This window comes from Sminthopsis crassicaudata, chromosome 1, assembly GCF_048593235.1.
Source record: "Sminthopsis crassicaudata isolate SCR6 chromosome 1, ASM4859323v1, whole genome shotgun sequence".
NCBI lineage: Eukaryota > Metazoa > Chordata > Mammalia > Dasyuromorphia > Dasyuridae > Sminthopsis > Sminthopsis crassicaudata.
In genome coordinates this window covers 52766612-52782761 of record NC_133617.1, presented here as the reverse complement: position 1 = coordinate 52782761, position 16150 = coordinate 52766612, and the positions used below count along the sequence as shown (strand labels likewise).

The window sequence follows — 16150 nt, the reverse complement described above, 5'->3', positions numbered from 1 at the left end:
CCGCATCCAGGGGCCCAGGGTCAGTGTGGTATGAGAGAGGGGGGAGATGGGGAGGGAGCCCTGCTGCTTCACAGCTTTGGGGGATCGCCCAATCCTTCTGGGCCCCTCTCATTTTCTCCCTCATCTCCATAAAATTATCCTTCTCCCACTGGGAAGGGCTTAGCACTGGAAAGACAGGATGTTTGGCTGCCTTGTGAGGTCGTGAGCTTCCTGTCATTAAAAGTGATCGGGTAGAAGCTGAGTGACCCCTTTTAGGGCTGTTTTAGAGGGATTCCTTGGCTATGAGCAGCACTCCTATCCATGCCTTCCTGTGCTCTGTGAGGTAGACATCTCTGACAGCCCATTTTGCTATTCGGGGTCCTCAGGCCCCCGTGTTTGTCTGGGGTTCATCAGAGACCACAGCCTCTTCCTTTTTTCTGGGTGGGAGCTTGTGGCTCCCTGAGCCCGGCCTAAGGTGACCACCCTGTAGCCAGCCAGCCATTTCCCTTTCCTCCAGCCCCCAGGGCCACAGCTGGCTGAGCTGTCCCCTGTCCCCCCCCCCCCCCAGAGTCAGCCAGAGCTGGCCGCTTAGGGCTGTTTTTGCAGCAGTTTCTGACATCCGTCACCCTCCGAACTAGGAAAGACCATTCCCCTGGTGCCCTTGGATAATTGACTGGGAAATGAGCCCTGGTTTCTCAGGCTCTGAGACACTCTGGTTTCCAGAGCCTCTGCCTTCCTCTATGGTGACACACCTGGGCATTCAGGAGAAGAGTTCAGAATAGACATGGGAGAAATAGGAGCCACTCCCCTTCTCTCGCCTCCTGTGCCTCTCTTCTCTCTGCTCCTGCCTGTCCTGGCCACCTTCCCTTTCTCCTAAACTTCCTCTCTTCTTCCACCTCTCAGCTTCCCTTCCTCCCACATCTCCCTCTCTACTCTCACAAGCTCTTCTCTTCCCCTTTTCCTTCTTAGCACCATCCCTCCCGCAATTTTCTGAAGTTCATTCAAACTGAAAAAGAGAGAGGAAACCATGTGGTATAGATTGAAAACAGGAGTCCTGGCCTCCCTGTGAGTAAGGGGGAGGGCTCCTCCTCCTCCCCCTCAGACGCCATCCAGCACCCGGAGACTAGCTGTCAGTCCAGTGCCTCCCACCCCAGGGGCCCCAGCCAGTAAAAGGCTGGTTGTGTCTTCGGGGTACAGTACAGGAGCTCAGTCATTGGGGATCTCCCTCCCCCCGCCGAGGCAGGTGGAATGGCTTTTAGTAGCCTGGTAGCCACCCGTCTCCTAGGAAAAACCCAACAAAAACTTGCCCAGTAAGAGCTCATCCAGGTTTTACTTTAAGTCCTTCAGAGAGGAGTGACCCACGGCCCTCCAGGTTAGCCCATTACACGTTGACAGGGCTGATTGTTAGGGAGACAGCTGAAATGTGCTGCTTTCAGCTTCTTCCCATTGCTTCTGGCCTTGCCTCCAGGGTCAAGTCTTTTCTGTCTTCCATGTGACAGCTGTCATCCCCCTTCTTTTCCATGGGAAGCCTCTCCAGTTCCTTCCATTGATCCTCCTGTGGCCCCATCCCAGACCACTTCTCTTGCTTTTCTCCCTCAGGACAATTCCTAGCTACAATGTGGTAACCCAGAAAAGTCTGCCTAGGGCAGAAGGCCTATTACCTCCCTGATCCTGGATGCCTCCTTCCTTCCTTAGCATAGACGAAAGCTGCATTAACTTTTGTTTGTTATTTTTGCGTAAAGCTTTTTTATTTTTCAAAATACATGCAAAGATAGTTTTCAACATTCACCCTTGAAAAACTTTGTGTTCCTTGTTTTTCTCCCTCACTCCCCTCCTCCCCCCTTCCCCCAGACAACGAGTAATCCAACATAGGTTAAACATGTGCAGTTCTTCTAAAGATTATTTCCATATTTATCGTGCTGCACAAGCAAAGTCAAATCAAAAAGGGGGGGGAATGAGAGAAAAAAACAAGCAAGCAAAACAACAACAAAGGTGAAAATACTATGTCAAGATCCACATTGGGTACCCATAGTCCTCTCTCTGGGGCATTAAATTTTTGTTCTACCATATCACACCACCGACTCGTTGAACTTAGAGACTGCTGAACTCCCTGACCTTTGACATTAATCACCTCTTCTCTGCCTTGGCTTTCATTTCTGTGTCATGCCTTTTAAAACTATTTCAGTTGGTGACTCTCCTTGTTGTCCACACGGGTCTTTTAAACACCCCTTTCCTTCTCCCTTGAGTTATCTTTTTCCATATCTTGCCAAAGAATTTCATTCTCTATTTTCTCCTCCATCCCTTATTCGTCTACTTTCTTCCCCTGCAGAATTTTAGTCTACGTTGGAACTAGACTTTCACATAACCTCCTAAAACCTGCTGTTCTCATATCGAGGTGCCGAGAGGTGGCTCCCAGTTTTTCATGTTACTTGTTATTACAAACTCTTACGATAGAGTGGGCTCATCCTCTCATGCGCTGGGGTCCCAGGGACCAGTTCTTTGTGAATCAGAATCTGGCCCAAAATCCCAGTTCCCTCTTTTAGTTCCTCCACCTTTTGAAGAATGAAATTCTCATAAGGAGAACCAAGAAATTATTAGCCACCCTGCTTTGGGTTCTCCTAAAGTTCCAAGTAATTCAAGTCCCTCCATCACTGCTTTCTGTGTCAAGCTTGCAGTCAGGTTCCTAACCTCAAATCTTCCCTGCATCCGTGCCGATATAAGGGTGATTTGGGTGGCTTTGCCTCTGTCGGTCCTCACCTAACAGTTCTCCATATTATTGCCGGCATTTGGATTCTGGATATCCTTACTCGAGTGTATCTTATTGTACAATGTTCCTTTTCCTCTATGAGCCCCATCCTGTTCCTCCTTACCTGTCCCATTCCTTCTGAATAAGGTAATTGTGTGTGTGTGTGTGTGTGTGTGTGTTCTGATCTATTGCTTCTGATTTCCTGCTTTGGTTTGTATTTTGAGATAATAGGTTGCCATGACCACAAGTCCTCATTGACAAGTTTGAAAAGAGAAGGAGGTGGGTGCATGGGGATAAAGTAGGACCCCAGCTGGGACTGCCTTTCCTCCATCTTCTCCAGCTCATACTTTAAAAGACAGAGCTTGTTGTAGAGCTGAGGGAGTCCTTAGAACATAGAATATTGACCTTGAAGGGCCCTTAGAACGCAGATTGCCAGAGCAGGGAGGGCCTGTAGAGCACAGGATGTCAAAGCTGGGAGGACCCTTAGGCAACAATGTCAGATCTGGGAGGATCCTTAGACCACAGGATGTCAGGGCTGGGATGTGGAAGAAGACTTCAGTTATCTTGTCCACACAGGTGAGGATATTGAGGAGCAGAGATTTGCAGTAACTCAGGAGAGAATCAGTAGTAAATCTGAGATCAGAGAGTCTCCTGACTCCCATCATAAGGTGACACCTACTTCTTACCTTAGACTTGAGAAAATGGAGTAAAAGCCATTGATGTAACAGTGAAGAAACAGAAACCAGCCTCTGATGCTCCCTTAGGGTGGGAGGATCTCTCACCAGATGAGTCCTTATTCTGATCACAAGCCATAGAACTAGGAAGGGCGCGCTCTCCCTAGTCTCTGTAGCCACTATCCTGCCTCGCCATGACCAGTGGCCTAGTCCCTTCTGCCATTATTCACCAGGATATTGCTTCCTTTCCTCTAGGGAAGAACAGCGAGAGAGCTTCATATTCAGCCTTTGGGAGAGACCCTGGGATGCCTGGACTCAGCCAGGTGAGTAACAGGAGAAGAGACGATAGATCCAAGTGGTTTGTCTGATGGGTATGGAGAGAGGCCTTCTCTTCGGGGACAGGCTGCCCAGAGCCTTGCAGAGCACAGGATGAGAGGAAAATAATTTGAAAATTGGGGTCCGGGCTCATGAGCTGGGCTGTTACCTTTATTCCCTCCCCCCCAAGCCTCAGGGCTGTCATGCTGGGGGAGCTGAAGCAGGTGGTGGCTTGGGACGGTCTGAGGGGAAGTGTCCAGCAGAGAACCTCTTGCCCAGCCTCCTTCCTCTTGGGGCCTGTCATCTTCAGTTTCCCAACCACCAGAAACAGCCTGGATTAAGATTTTCCAGGACTTTGGGGAAGGGGAGGAGGACAATAACTCCTATTTTCTGGATTCTTCTCAAGAACTGAGCAGTCCAATATGGAGCTTGAAAGAACCAAGGGAGTGGGGGTGAGAGGGTCACTGGGGGACTAGAGAGCTGCTCTAGCTTGGACAAGGAGGATGAGTTTGCCAGATTTCTAAAATGGCCTCCTCAAAGCAGTCTGCACACATGGAAGATAGAATGTGATTGTGGGAAGGGTATTAGCTCATGTACTGGGAAGAACTTATCAGTGGACATAGGATGTCAGAGCCGGGAGGGAATCTTAGAACAGAGCACATCAGAGCTGGGAGCATCCTTAGAACGCAGGACGTCAGGGCTGGGAGGGTGTTGAAGTGAGAAGAAACCTTACCAGAGAGGACCAAATATTAGAACTGAAAATGGCCACTGAGCAGTGAAGGGGAAGACAGGATTCTTGGAGATTTGAAAGTGGGCGGAGGAGGGGGGAGGGGAGGAGGGCTTGACCAAGCAGCAGCGGCCAGTGGCCCCTCCTCGGGCTTTTCCTCCTTGCCCAGCCTTCCTCCCCGTCTGCTGGGCTCTGTGCAGGGTGTGGTTTGGGGTAGCTCTTTCTCTCCCTCTTTCCCTTTTTTTAAAAAGCCCATGTTTTAATTTTGCACAAATTTGTCATAATTTCCTCTTCTCTGAAGGGAGAATGTTTCCTTTTGCTACACCAGCTGCGCTGGCTCCGGGGCCGGCCGTGGTGAATTTAATTTACCACCGAAGCTGTGAAAATAGCAGCGGGACAGGTGCCAAAGGCCCACGAGGGGGGATTTTTTATTTTTAATGTTGTCATTTGGCAGAGGTTTGAATTTGGGGGCTGGGGAAGGATTGGATAGCAGGGAGATCTCCCTCCCCCCCAAAAAAAGGGCTGGGAAAGTGCCTTGGTCCCACTTCAGAAGCTGGACCCGTGGGCTTTCACATTCATGATCTTTTGCATTTGCCCAGATCATTATTCATATCATTTGTAGTAGCAACAAAAATAATAGCAATAATTCTTATTTTAAGGCTTAGCAGATAGCCTGCCTTTCACCTATCCTCACATTGTGACCCAGCCCAACTCACCCCCTCAGTGCTCTGGGCAGCTAAGACTCCAAGTTTCTTTTCTTCTCCCCCCCCCCCATTGCATGTAAAAATAGTTTAACCTTCTTTTTTTGAAATTTTGAACTCCAAATTCTCTCCCTCCCTCCCTCCGTTGAGAAGGCGAGCACTTTGACATAGCGCGTACATGTGTACTAAGACAGTAAGTTTCAGAGAAGTTGCCTGCCGGCATTGGTAGAAGGAACAGCCTCGCTCTGGAGTTCCTGGACTTAATAAAAAGTCCCTATCCCTAACAATCATACTGATAAGTATAGGAGGTGGGGCAAAGAGGAATCGAGCACTAGGCTGGGTCCCAATGACCTGAGTTCCAGTCCTCACCCCCTTCCCCAAATGGCCTGGGGGCAGGTCAGTGTAGAGCCTCAGCAACTCCCGAGGATCAGTGAGAAGAGACCCCCAAACGTGGAGTTAGAGTGTCTGCTGCCATCTTGGCCCTTCCGGATAAAGGGGGCACTTGTGTGACCTTGGGTCTCAATTCCCTCATCCTTAAGATGTGGGGTTGGATCAGACAGCCTCGGGGGTCCCTTCTTGTTCTAGAGCTTTGAGCAAGGATTATAGACGGCACTGTGGGAGGGGGCTCCCACACTGGGAGTTCTCGTTGAATGAAATTAGGAATCTTACGGGTTCCTGTAACGAGGCAGGCAGCAGCATGGCTTATTGCAGAGAGCCAGACGCCCCACCCCGTTCCCTCCTCCTGCTTGGGAACACAGCTCTGCTGCTTTTAGTGCCTCTGTGGTCTCTCTCTGGAGCCTCAGTTTGCCCATCTATAAAATAGGGAAGCTGAACCAAATCAGGGATCCTTCGCTTCTTTTGATTGACAGATTCCTTTGGCGTCAGTCAGCCTGGTGAAACCCATGGACCTTTTCTCAGGATCATGCTTTTCAGTGCATAAAATAAAATAATAGTAGGCTTCATTTCTATACAGCAGTTTAAGGATTATAATAAAATGCCATCTTATTATTTCATTTCCTTGGAGGGAGCCAAGGCAAGTATTTAATATTCTGTAAGTGCTCATGCCGACTTTAAAGTGATGTGAGAGGGTTTATTATTACTATACACCCCATCCTGAGGATGAAAAAACTGAGACTTGGGGGAGAATTGTAATTTGCCCTGGCTCCCGTTTCCGTATCCTTTCCAGTGTTCCCACCTACGTTGTTTCTTTCGAATGCTGGTGAAAATGGTGTCCTCCCCTTCTGAACTATTGCCCCGGCAGAACCCAGAACATTCAAGTGACTGACCAAGACTACTCGGCGATGAAGTGATGAAGCCTCCTGCCCTTGGTTCAGGCTTAGGAGCGTTCCCAAGCAACATCTGCTACTTCCCTTCCTGGGAGTCCAGTGACACCTCTAGGGTCCTTTTCCTTTTGGGGAGGCTGTTCCGTGACATTGAGCACAATTTGATCTCCACTTGTACTATCCCCCAGGGTCTGGAATCCGGCCTCAGGGTGCCTCCCTGGGGGCCTCGGGCCTTTTTAGCTTTTTAGCTTGTAGCATTAGAACTGCTCATTTCAGCTCACATGGTGTTCTCTTCAAGTTGTTATTCAGTCATTTTCAATTGGGCCCGACTCTTCCTGGTTCCATTTGGGACGTTTTGCAAAGACACTGGGGTGGTTTGCGATTTCCTTCTCCAGCTCATTTTACAGATGAGGAAACTGAGGCGAGCCACGTGAAGTGATTTGCCCACACTAGAGTACTAGTGAGTTCTGAGGATGGATTTCGATTCATCCTGACTCCAGGCTTAGCTAGCTCTGTGTGTACTCAGCCACTTTAAACTGAAGGAAACCGTGCTGCTGAGGAGGCCCCCGGCGTAGGACGGCAGAGATCCTCAGAGCTGCAAATGGACTGAGGGGGGCTGGTGCTAGGGCTTCCCCAGCTTTCTTTCTTGCTCACAGGACCACATCCTTCTTAGTTAGGGAGCATCATGGCCCTCTGGGGAGGCTTGTCAATTTGTGAGAAAGAAAAGCCTCTCGTTTTCTAGATGAGAAGGGGGTCCTCCAAGAGCAGTCACTGAATCGCAGGCAGAGACCCTGCTTGGCAGTCGGGCGTCCCTCACTCTCCAGCTCCTCCCCCAGGAGCCCAGGCTCAGTTGAGGCAGTTTGTGTAGGCGTGGCAGGTGGGCTTTGCCATGGTCCTCAACTGGGCCAGCAAGACTGGACTGGGGAAAAGGGGTGGGGGCGCGGGGGTCTTGGCGTCTCTGAGAGCTTACGGCTCTTGTTCCTTGTAGGCTGGCTTCCTGCCCAGTGAGCTGGGAATCAACAGCCCGAGCACGCTGTCCCCCACAGGGGTCAAGGGAGGCTCGCAGTATTACTCGTATCCCAACAACCCTCGACGGAGGGCGGCCGACAGCAACCTTGGTGAGTGGTATTGGGGGGCACGGGTGAGTTCTCTTACTCTATAACCTTTCCTGAGTTCTGCGTAGCCCAGAGTTGTTCTGGGGTGGGGGAGGAAAGAACAGTCTCTTTGAGGAAGATGTTAGAGACTGGAGGGTTAGGGTGGGACCAGACCTGAGATCTCATTGTACGAGAGACTTCTGGTTAAAAAACAAAACAAAGCAAAGCCCCCTCTACCTGCTGGGGTCGTCTACACCTTCTCTGCAACTTTAACTTTTAGGACTTCTTCTAGCATTCCCTAGGGTCAAGTTAAATGACTTGCCAGTGTCACAACATCAGGCTGTTGTCCAAGGTGGATTTTGAACGCAGGCTTTTCTGGCCCCGCAGTTAACTAATTTTTCTCCCTCCTTCTCCCCCTTCCCTACACGGCAAGTAATTCAATATAGGATGTGCCATTTTATCACGCTTCACAGGAAAAAACAGGCAAGCTAACAACAACATCAAAGTAAAACTACCGTGCTGTGAGCCACATTCAGTCCCCACAGTCCTTTCTCTGGATGCAGATGACTCTCCTTGCCTGAATCACCTTTTGAACTGGCTCTTGGAAGGGGGAGATAAAGAGGGAGGGCAGCCAGGTTTGAGGAGCGGGCAGGACAGAGGTTCGGAGGTGGGAGATGAGGCTCCTGCGTGAGGCACAGCATGGTATCCCTGGATCGCAGAGGATGTGGAGGGGATAATTAAGGCAGATTGCGAGAGATTTCAATGCCCCTTGGATGCTGAAGGTCGTAGAGGTGGTCTGGCTGGCTTTAGGAGAATCGCTTTGTGTAGCAGTAGGCGAGCAGATTCAAAGGCTAGTTTGGACGTGCTAAGATGAGTAGTGAGGAGGGAGACACGACAAGATCGGCCGTCCGATGTGTGCGGTGAGGAAGAAGAGTAGGTGATGACCTGAGTGACTGTAAAATGAGGTGACAGTACTGCTGATGTCCCAGGGTTACCATGGAGATTCAGCGAAATCACTGTGCAGAGGCTCTGTTACTTGTTATTGGGATTGTTGTTAGTACTTTTTACCGATATATTCCTTCCAGAAAACCATTCTTTAAAAGAAAGAACATAAAGTAAAAGATGAGGTGGAAAAGGCAGTTTGACAAAAACTAACCGGCAACAGCTTTCTCTCAGTTCCTGCCTGTGCCAGGAAGCGTGCTGGATGCCAATACACATAAAAATAAAATGATTCCTGCCCTCCAAAAGGTTTTCTTTAATCATGGGAGACAACAGGTAATAACACACACATTACAGGGTAATTGTGAGGAGGAAGGCAGAAGCAACTGGGAGGAAGCAGGAAAAGTTTCGTGGCAAAGGCGGAACTTGAGGCAAGTGTATGCAGGGATTCACACCCATTGTCCCTCTGCAAAAAAGGGAGGAATCATGTGCTCATGCTCAGCCTAATTATAGCACACTCGCTTTTGATGGTTTTTTCCTTTTAGTCTTTAATTTATTGATGGTAACAGCTGACATTTATACAGATTTACAAAGTATTTTTTGAATACAGGTACAGACCTGTAAGACCCCCACAACAGTTCTCAGAGTTAGGTATTACAGGTGATGTTGGCTTCCATTCTGTTGTTGTTCTTGACCCCATTGGGAGTTTTCTTTTTTTTCTGTTGTTTTTTTTTTCCTGAGGCTGGGGTTAAGTGACTTGCCCAGGGTCACACAGCCAGGAAGTGTTAAGTGTCTGAGACCAGATTTGAACTCGGGTCCTCCTGAATTCAAGGCTGGTGCTCTCTCCACCGCGCCCCCTAGCTGCCCCATTGGGAGTTTTCTTGGCAAAGATACTGGAGGGCTTTGCCATTTCCTTCTCCAGTCCATTTGACAGATGAGGAAACTGAGACAAACAGCAAGTGACTCGTCCTTGTCCCCACCATGTGCCAGTCTCTGGGACAGAGATGAAGGTATCTCTTTGCTTTCAGCAGACACTCGTTAGCACCTAACTGAGACATGGTCCCTGCCCTCCTGAGGCTTACATTCTAACAGGGGAGACACAGACCAATGTACTGCAGCTTCCAGTACGCTCCCCGGGTGCTCCGATACGTTGGAGACATGGCTGACTCTAGAGTCAGGAGCGCCTGCCTCTGTCTGTGCGCCTCAGACCCGGATAGACAGTGGAATGGAAAAGTTTTTACCACTTTACCACGTGCCAGGTAATCAAGATGCAGATAGAAAAGCAGCCGGACTCACCTTCCAGGAATCTGCATTCTAATTAGGGGTTGTGGTGGTGGTGCAGAAGGTCCAGGAGACCTTTGGGTGGGAGACAAAGCCTGGGGGCTCAGAGGGTGAGAGGGCAGGATCCCTTAGGGATCTTAGGGGCAATACCAGGGTAGATGATAAGACTTCCATCTTGAAGAGGAGTAATCTCTGCCGCCAGCCCTGTCCCCAGTCAGTGAGGCTTACAAAGTGGTAGCTGGCTGAATGGCCAGAGGGAAGCAGGCCTCTGGGGTAGGGCCATCCAAATCCAGCACCGGGGGGGAATGAGCAATGGGGGCTGGGGAAAGACTCCCCTCAGTCATTACTGCTGATATGTTATCAAACAGCCCTTGCCATTTGTTTTTGCTAAGAGGAATTCCCATGCAAGGAGCTCCCCGTGCGCATGGAATTACAGATCCTTTGCATATTTGAGACTGGCAAGTAATTTTGGCAGAAATGGAGTTATCAAATGCCCCAAAAGCTGAGGAGGGAGAGATGACCTTCAGGTCACAGGTTGGGGATGGCTTGGGGATGATGTCCCTTAAGGGATGGTGGTGACCCAGGCTGCTACAAAAAGAAGGGGTCTCAGGCATGATGGGGAGCTCCAGTCTGGGACACTGGCCAGCCCGTGACCCCGGTGAGGCTGACTCCCCCAAACCTCACAATCTGTGTCCCCAAGAGCCCGGAGCTCCCGTGTTTTTCACACGGCCCTGCTGTATCTTTGTGTGCTGGCTGACCGGTGGCGGCCAGCAGCTCCTCACCAATCAGACAGGGCCGTGGGGCGGCCGGCCTGTTTTAGGCCACGTTTTTGGCCCCCCTTGGTTCCCTCTCCCTCCTTTAAACGTAAGGCCAGTCCTCCTATGCTGACTGCCGGCTCCCTTGTCCAGCTATGGCAACAGTGACTCTTAACTGCCAAGAGATGCTTATCAGCAGAGCCATAAACGTTCTTTCTCAGAACACTCTGATCTTGCCTACTGCCCTGCCTTCCTGCCTGCCTGGATACCCCACACCCGAGGGGAAGATTCACTTCAACAACAGCCCAGGAGTCCTTCAGATGGGGGCTTCCTTACCCCGCCCCTCTTAGCAGCAGCTTGGGGAGGAGACTGAGGGTGGTTGTCCTCCTTCAGCAGGTGGGAAATCGGGGTCCAGTTTGGGGAAGCATTTTTGCTAACGGTCTCACCCAGGCAGTGAGTGTGAGTCCTGGCTCCCTAAAAAATCTGAGCAGAAGGGAACATCTAGTCCCACTCAGATGTGAAGAGGATTCTCCTCCAGGGGTAGAAAGCTCAATAGTGCATTGAAGAGATCACTGTCTAAATGGGGACAGTAATGGTACCGCCTACAAAAGTTGTGGTGAGAATCAGTTAAGATAATCATTCTATAAAGCCCTTTTCAGACCTTCCAACACTGTATAAACAAAGCTATCTCTGGCCTTCTCCTCGAATTGCCAGAAGACATAGGTTATCTATCCTGTAGGTGTCCTCCATGAAATCTGATGGCTCTCCCACCTCTTTGGGATAAGGAATTTGCCTTTAGGAGATTCTTATAAAAAACCAATGAGTTGGAATCCATAGTGGATTGGGGGCTGTCTTGGGAGATGGTGGATTCCCTGTCCCCTATCGGGATTGACCCCCTGCTGGAACCAGCAAGTTGTAGGTGCTCCAGCTACGTTGTACAGAGGTTTCCTGTTCCCAGACAGGTTGGACGAGATGCCTTGTGCATGAGCCCCTTGCTGACTCTCAAGATCTCTGCCTCTAACCTCTTGGAGCTAGTTTCCTAATCTGTAAAATGAGGAATTCGGATCAATGACCTCAGGTCATTGGACAGCTCCCTTCCATTGAGCTAAAGAATGTATCCCACCATCAATAACCCCCCCCCATTATTGGGGCCAAAAAGAGCAGTCTAATGAATCCTCCTCTCGGGAGATAGAAATCATGTGGGATATCCTGCCGCCCCCCAAGCCCAGGCTGAGCACCCCCAGTTCCTCTATCTGGTTAAAGTCCCCTCCCATCCATCGTTCCTTCCCAGAGAGTCCCAGAGAGTCCCGTTTCACCTTCCCCCAACGTGGGAGTCCGCACTACCTATGAGTCCAAATCCCATCCTAGGTGAATGACCCTGAGAAATGGGGCCAATAAGCAGCACCTACCTCGGAGGGTTAACATGAGGCTCCCTGAGTGAGAAATTATGTAAAGTGCGCTACTCCCCAACCTTCCAGCTCTCTATAGCTATTAGCTGTTGTTCTTTTTCCTAGTAACCTCCCGCCCAGCCCGGCCCAGCCCAGGGGATGAGGGAAGCACGTGAAGCTGGGACAGGTGTGTCCCAGAGGCCCCGGGTTATCAGGTGCTGCCCTGCGGGCGCAGTTCCCGGGGCTGGTGGAGTCTTTTCTGTTCCTCCCTCCCGGGGAGTGTTCCCGGGAAGCCACCCCTCTCTGAAATTACTTCTCTGCTAAATTTGCATTCCTGTCTCCCAGAGAGATGGCCAAATCAGTTCATTCTCCAGCAGCAAAGGGACCAAGTTGTGAAACAGCTCTCCCCCTCCCCACACCCCTAAAATGTGCTTGGAGCCCGGGTTTGGGGGAGGGCCTGAGAAAAGGTAGGTCCCCCCTCTCCTTTCCTGACCTTGTGTACTTCCTCTGGCACTGGGTGTGTTCTCATTGCTCTTAGAGTAGTAGCAAAGCTTCCATTCCTAAGGATGCTGTCTCCTCCAAGTCCTAATGACAGTAATAACATTAATAGAGTTCCCCTTAAGGTGTGCAGTGTCCTTTTGTTTTCCTCTTTCATTTTTTATTAAAGCTTTTTATTTTCAAAACATTTGCATAGATAATTTTCTACATTGACGCTTACAAAACTTTGTGTTCCAAAGTAATCCAGTATATGTTAAACGTGTGTGATTCTTCTATACGTATTTCCACAATTATCGTGGTAGTGTGCAGAGCATCTTACCAGTATTATCTCATTGAATCCTCCCAATGAACCCTGAGAGAGAGGGGCTGTTCCTGCCCCATTTTGCAGATGAGGAAAATGAGACAGGCAGAGGTTTAGTGGCTTGCCTAGTTCAGAGCCTGGAGTGTGAGATGAGCATTACCACCTGCGTTTTTATAGATGAGCAAACTGAGTCTCGTGGTCGGTCTCAGCGCCGCCCGCAGGAGCCCGGCCGTGACTGTGCCCTTGCCGCAGCCGCCGTGAGACCCCCCTCGGAGCCCAGGACTTTCCTCCCGCTCTCCCAGCCCCGAACATGAAGCCGGTCTACACCGCGGGCCCCCGAGTGCTTGTTGAACAGCTGGGCATCTGGGGTCGCTTTGCCTTGTCATTGTGGCTTCAGAGGCACCAGGCCACCTTGTCATCCCAGAGACCCAAGTTCAGATCCCTCCTCTGGCACTTATTGTGTCTCTTCTCTGGCATCGTTACCTCGATAAAGTGAGGGTCCTCGGGAAGTCCTCTCGATCCTAACCCGTCCGCGTTCAGGAGATAGGGGCCCTGATGCCCCTTATCTCCCCCACCCATGCTCTCTGCTGCCCACCTTCTGCCGGCCCTGTGGCTGGGGAAGGAGGAGGCGCCTCGGACTGGGCTTCTGGGGAGCTCCCGGTCTGGCTCCGGAGATAGCCGTGATGGTGATGGTGATACTCCCTTTTCTGGAGCACTTTATCCTGCAAGCAAATAGCACGGTCCCCATTTTTATATGTCATCAAGCTATGTCGCTGCCTGGTTTTACACAGCTGGGGGAGCTCGAACCGAATGCTTTGTAAGCCCCCAAATAATTAGAAGATGACGGAGGCTTATGTATAGCACAGGGTGATGTAATGACCAGTGACTTCGTGCCAGGAGGGGGGTCTTGGGCTGGGAGCTGAAGGGCAGAGCCAGGAAGGGGAAGGTGTTCCAGCCCATGGTTGGTAGACACTGACAGAGGGGTCTGAAATCCTATTTGGTCTGCATGAGCAAAGGTTAACATTTCCTGTGGTTTCATGGTTTTGTGTTTGTTTTCTCTTTCTCCTTCTCCCGCCTCCGTCTGACTAGATGGGCAACCTAAGAAGGTGCGCAAGGTGCCTCCAGGACTCCCCTCCTCGGTGAGTAGGCTCGGTGGATATGGGGAGGAGATCACAGGATGTGGGTATCTGTGTTGGGGGAGGGAGGCCCTGCCACCGTTCTCCCACCCAGGAGATCCCCCACGTTGTCAGCACAAGGGGGTGGGCTTCAGGGCCTTGTCTAAGTGAGCAAAGGTCAAAATGGAATATTAGCACAATAACCCTATCAAGGAATCAATGCCATGTAGAGCGTCCGCCTAGAACATCAGAATTTGGTGGGAAAGGCCCCTAGAACCCAGGATGTCAGAGTCCTTAGGATGCATAATACGAAATATTAGAGCTAAGGCCTTAGCTCTAATCGCCCATCCCATTTTACAGATGAGAAAACTCTAGAGTAGTAGCATCTTCATGGAGATGCGCTCCAGCTTCACATCTGGCCATAAGAGAGCCTCTCCTTGTCTTCCCAGAGGGGGATCAGTTCTCTGAGCTCTGGTCGGTTCAGCTGTCCCTGGGGCCGGGGCCTCCCTCACTGGTGACAGGGGCCTGGTGACAGGGGAGCAAGGATAAGTTCTCGGTGGATTACCTTGCCATGACTTGCCCATCCTTCCTCCGAAGCACTTTAAGAGAGGATGGCTCGGTTTGTGTGACATGTGCCAGGGATGCTTTAAAAGGCCACTTTCTGTTCAGATTCCCGTGTGTGTGTGCTGTACTCATATGAACATTCACATGGGGGAGAAAACTCCCTCCACTCTGCTCTTCTTGCTCCCTCTGGCCCCTCCCCGCCACCCACCAGGGCCTGCACACATCAAAGCTAGAATTCAAGAGTCCTGGCCCCAGGTAGACAACTGTCTCAGCTTTCAGGACCGGAGGGGGCCTCCATCTTCACCTGACGACTGATTGGGGGAAGGTGGGCTGACGGGCTTGGGGTTCGATCCTGACTGTCCCCTCTCATCCTCTGACTGCGAGCAGCAGCCAGTCCCCTGTGTGTAAAAGGAAGGGGGACGACTCCGCCGCCTTGTAGCTCAGACGGTCCGTGAGCCCCATTCTGGGGTTCCTGTCGAATCTTGTTATGTTTCCACTGTTTGCACGCGCACACACACACACACACACAGCTCGAGTCAGAGAGAAATGACTTGTCAAGGTGACGGAGCAAGTCCTGGGCACGGCTAGGTAGGACACTAATCAGTGCCTCTCACTGCCCCTCCAGAGTCAAAGAGGATCTGAGACTCTCCTGGCTGGGAGTGTCCCCCACCATTTCATCTAATGCAGTTTCAGTCCCGGGGGGGGGGGGGTCGAGCCCCGGAGAAAGGAAGCGTTCTTGTCCCAGCGCCGAAGGGCCGGCTCGTTATTTGGGGAGAGAAGTGGGGCTGGGCCGGGTGGGAAGCGGGCTAAGGCACCAACAGAAGGATTATGGAGAGTGGGAGGGGAGAATGTGCTAGGGAGAGTGGACGGGGCCTGGCCCGACTCCTCCACCCCCACGGATACCCTTCTCCCCCACCCCTGCCCACTGGAATTTGGAAGGAGGGGAGGAAGGAAGCATTGATGGTGCAGGAGAGGGGCTCTCCCCTGTCTCCCCCACATCTGTACATCAAGGAGCTTCCCAATAGCCCCACACACACACACACACACACACACACACACACACACACACACACACACACACTCACACTCACTCTCCTCCCCTCCCCGATCCCCCACCACCCCTCCCTTGCAGCACAGCTGCATGAAGCCTTGGCGGGGGGCCAGGGCCCGACAGATGGCACAGAGCTCTTAGACAGGCTCGGCTCTCCCAGCTCCCGCTATTTAATCAAATTATAGAAAAAGTCAATTTGCTGGATTCTTGTTCATTGTAGCCCTTCTCATTCCCTTCATTTCTGGGCTCCCTGGCGCCACATATTTCCCCGCGCCACTCCCTGCCAGAGAAAGAAGCTTCGCTCCCCCCGTCCACCCGACCTGGCCCAGGTCTTTGTGCCACCTACCTGAGGTCTCTCCTTCCCCTCTTACACCCAGGCATTGTTTCTCCCCTTGCAAGCCACCCTGGAGAGCTGCCTAATTTTAAAGCCACGCAGACTATCGGGGCTGGGCGGGCCTTAGAGCAGAGAATGTCAGAGCCCGGAAAGTCCTTGGGACAGAGGGAGTCCTAGCTCAGAGCTCTGGATGGCAGGACTGCAGAGAGCTGCCACAGTCTCCTAGCCCGGTCTCCCATTCTACAGAGGGACAAGTTGAACCTGAAGAGATCCGGTGGGACCACCTCCGGCCCAGATAGTCAGAGTCAGCTCAGGCCCGGGCTTCCTGACCCCCCCCAGGCCAGTGCAGCGTCCAGCGAGAACGGTGGTGGGCTAAGTCAAGGACTGGGAGAGCCTGGTCCTGGT

General features: G+C 51.4%; 1 protein-coding gene across 10 annotated transcripts in view; it reads left to right on the top strand.

Moving 5' to 3' along the window:
- TCF3 (transcription factor 3) overlaps positions 1 to 16150 on the top strand; it is a 91093-nt gene that overhangs the window by 55153 nt on the left and 19790 nt on the right. For all 10 annotated transcript variants that reach the window (XM_074303550.1, XM_074303543.1, XM_074303562.1 and 7 more), the window contains 3 exons: positions 3655 to 3722; positions 7414 to 7543; positions 13771 to 13820. In XM_074303550.1, coding sequence (XP_074159651.1) covers positions 3655 to 3722; positions 7414 to 7543; positions 13771 to 13820 — 248 coding nt within the window. The remainder of the gene's footprint in view (positions 1 to 3654; positions 3723 to 7413; positions 7544 to 13770; positions 13821 to 16150) is intronic.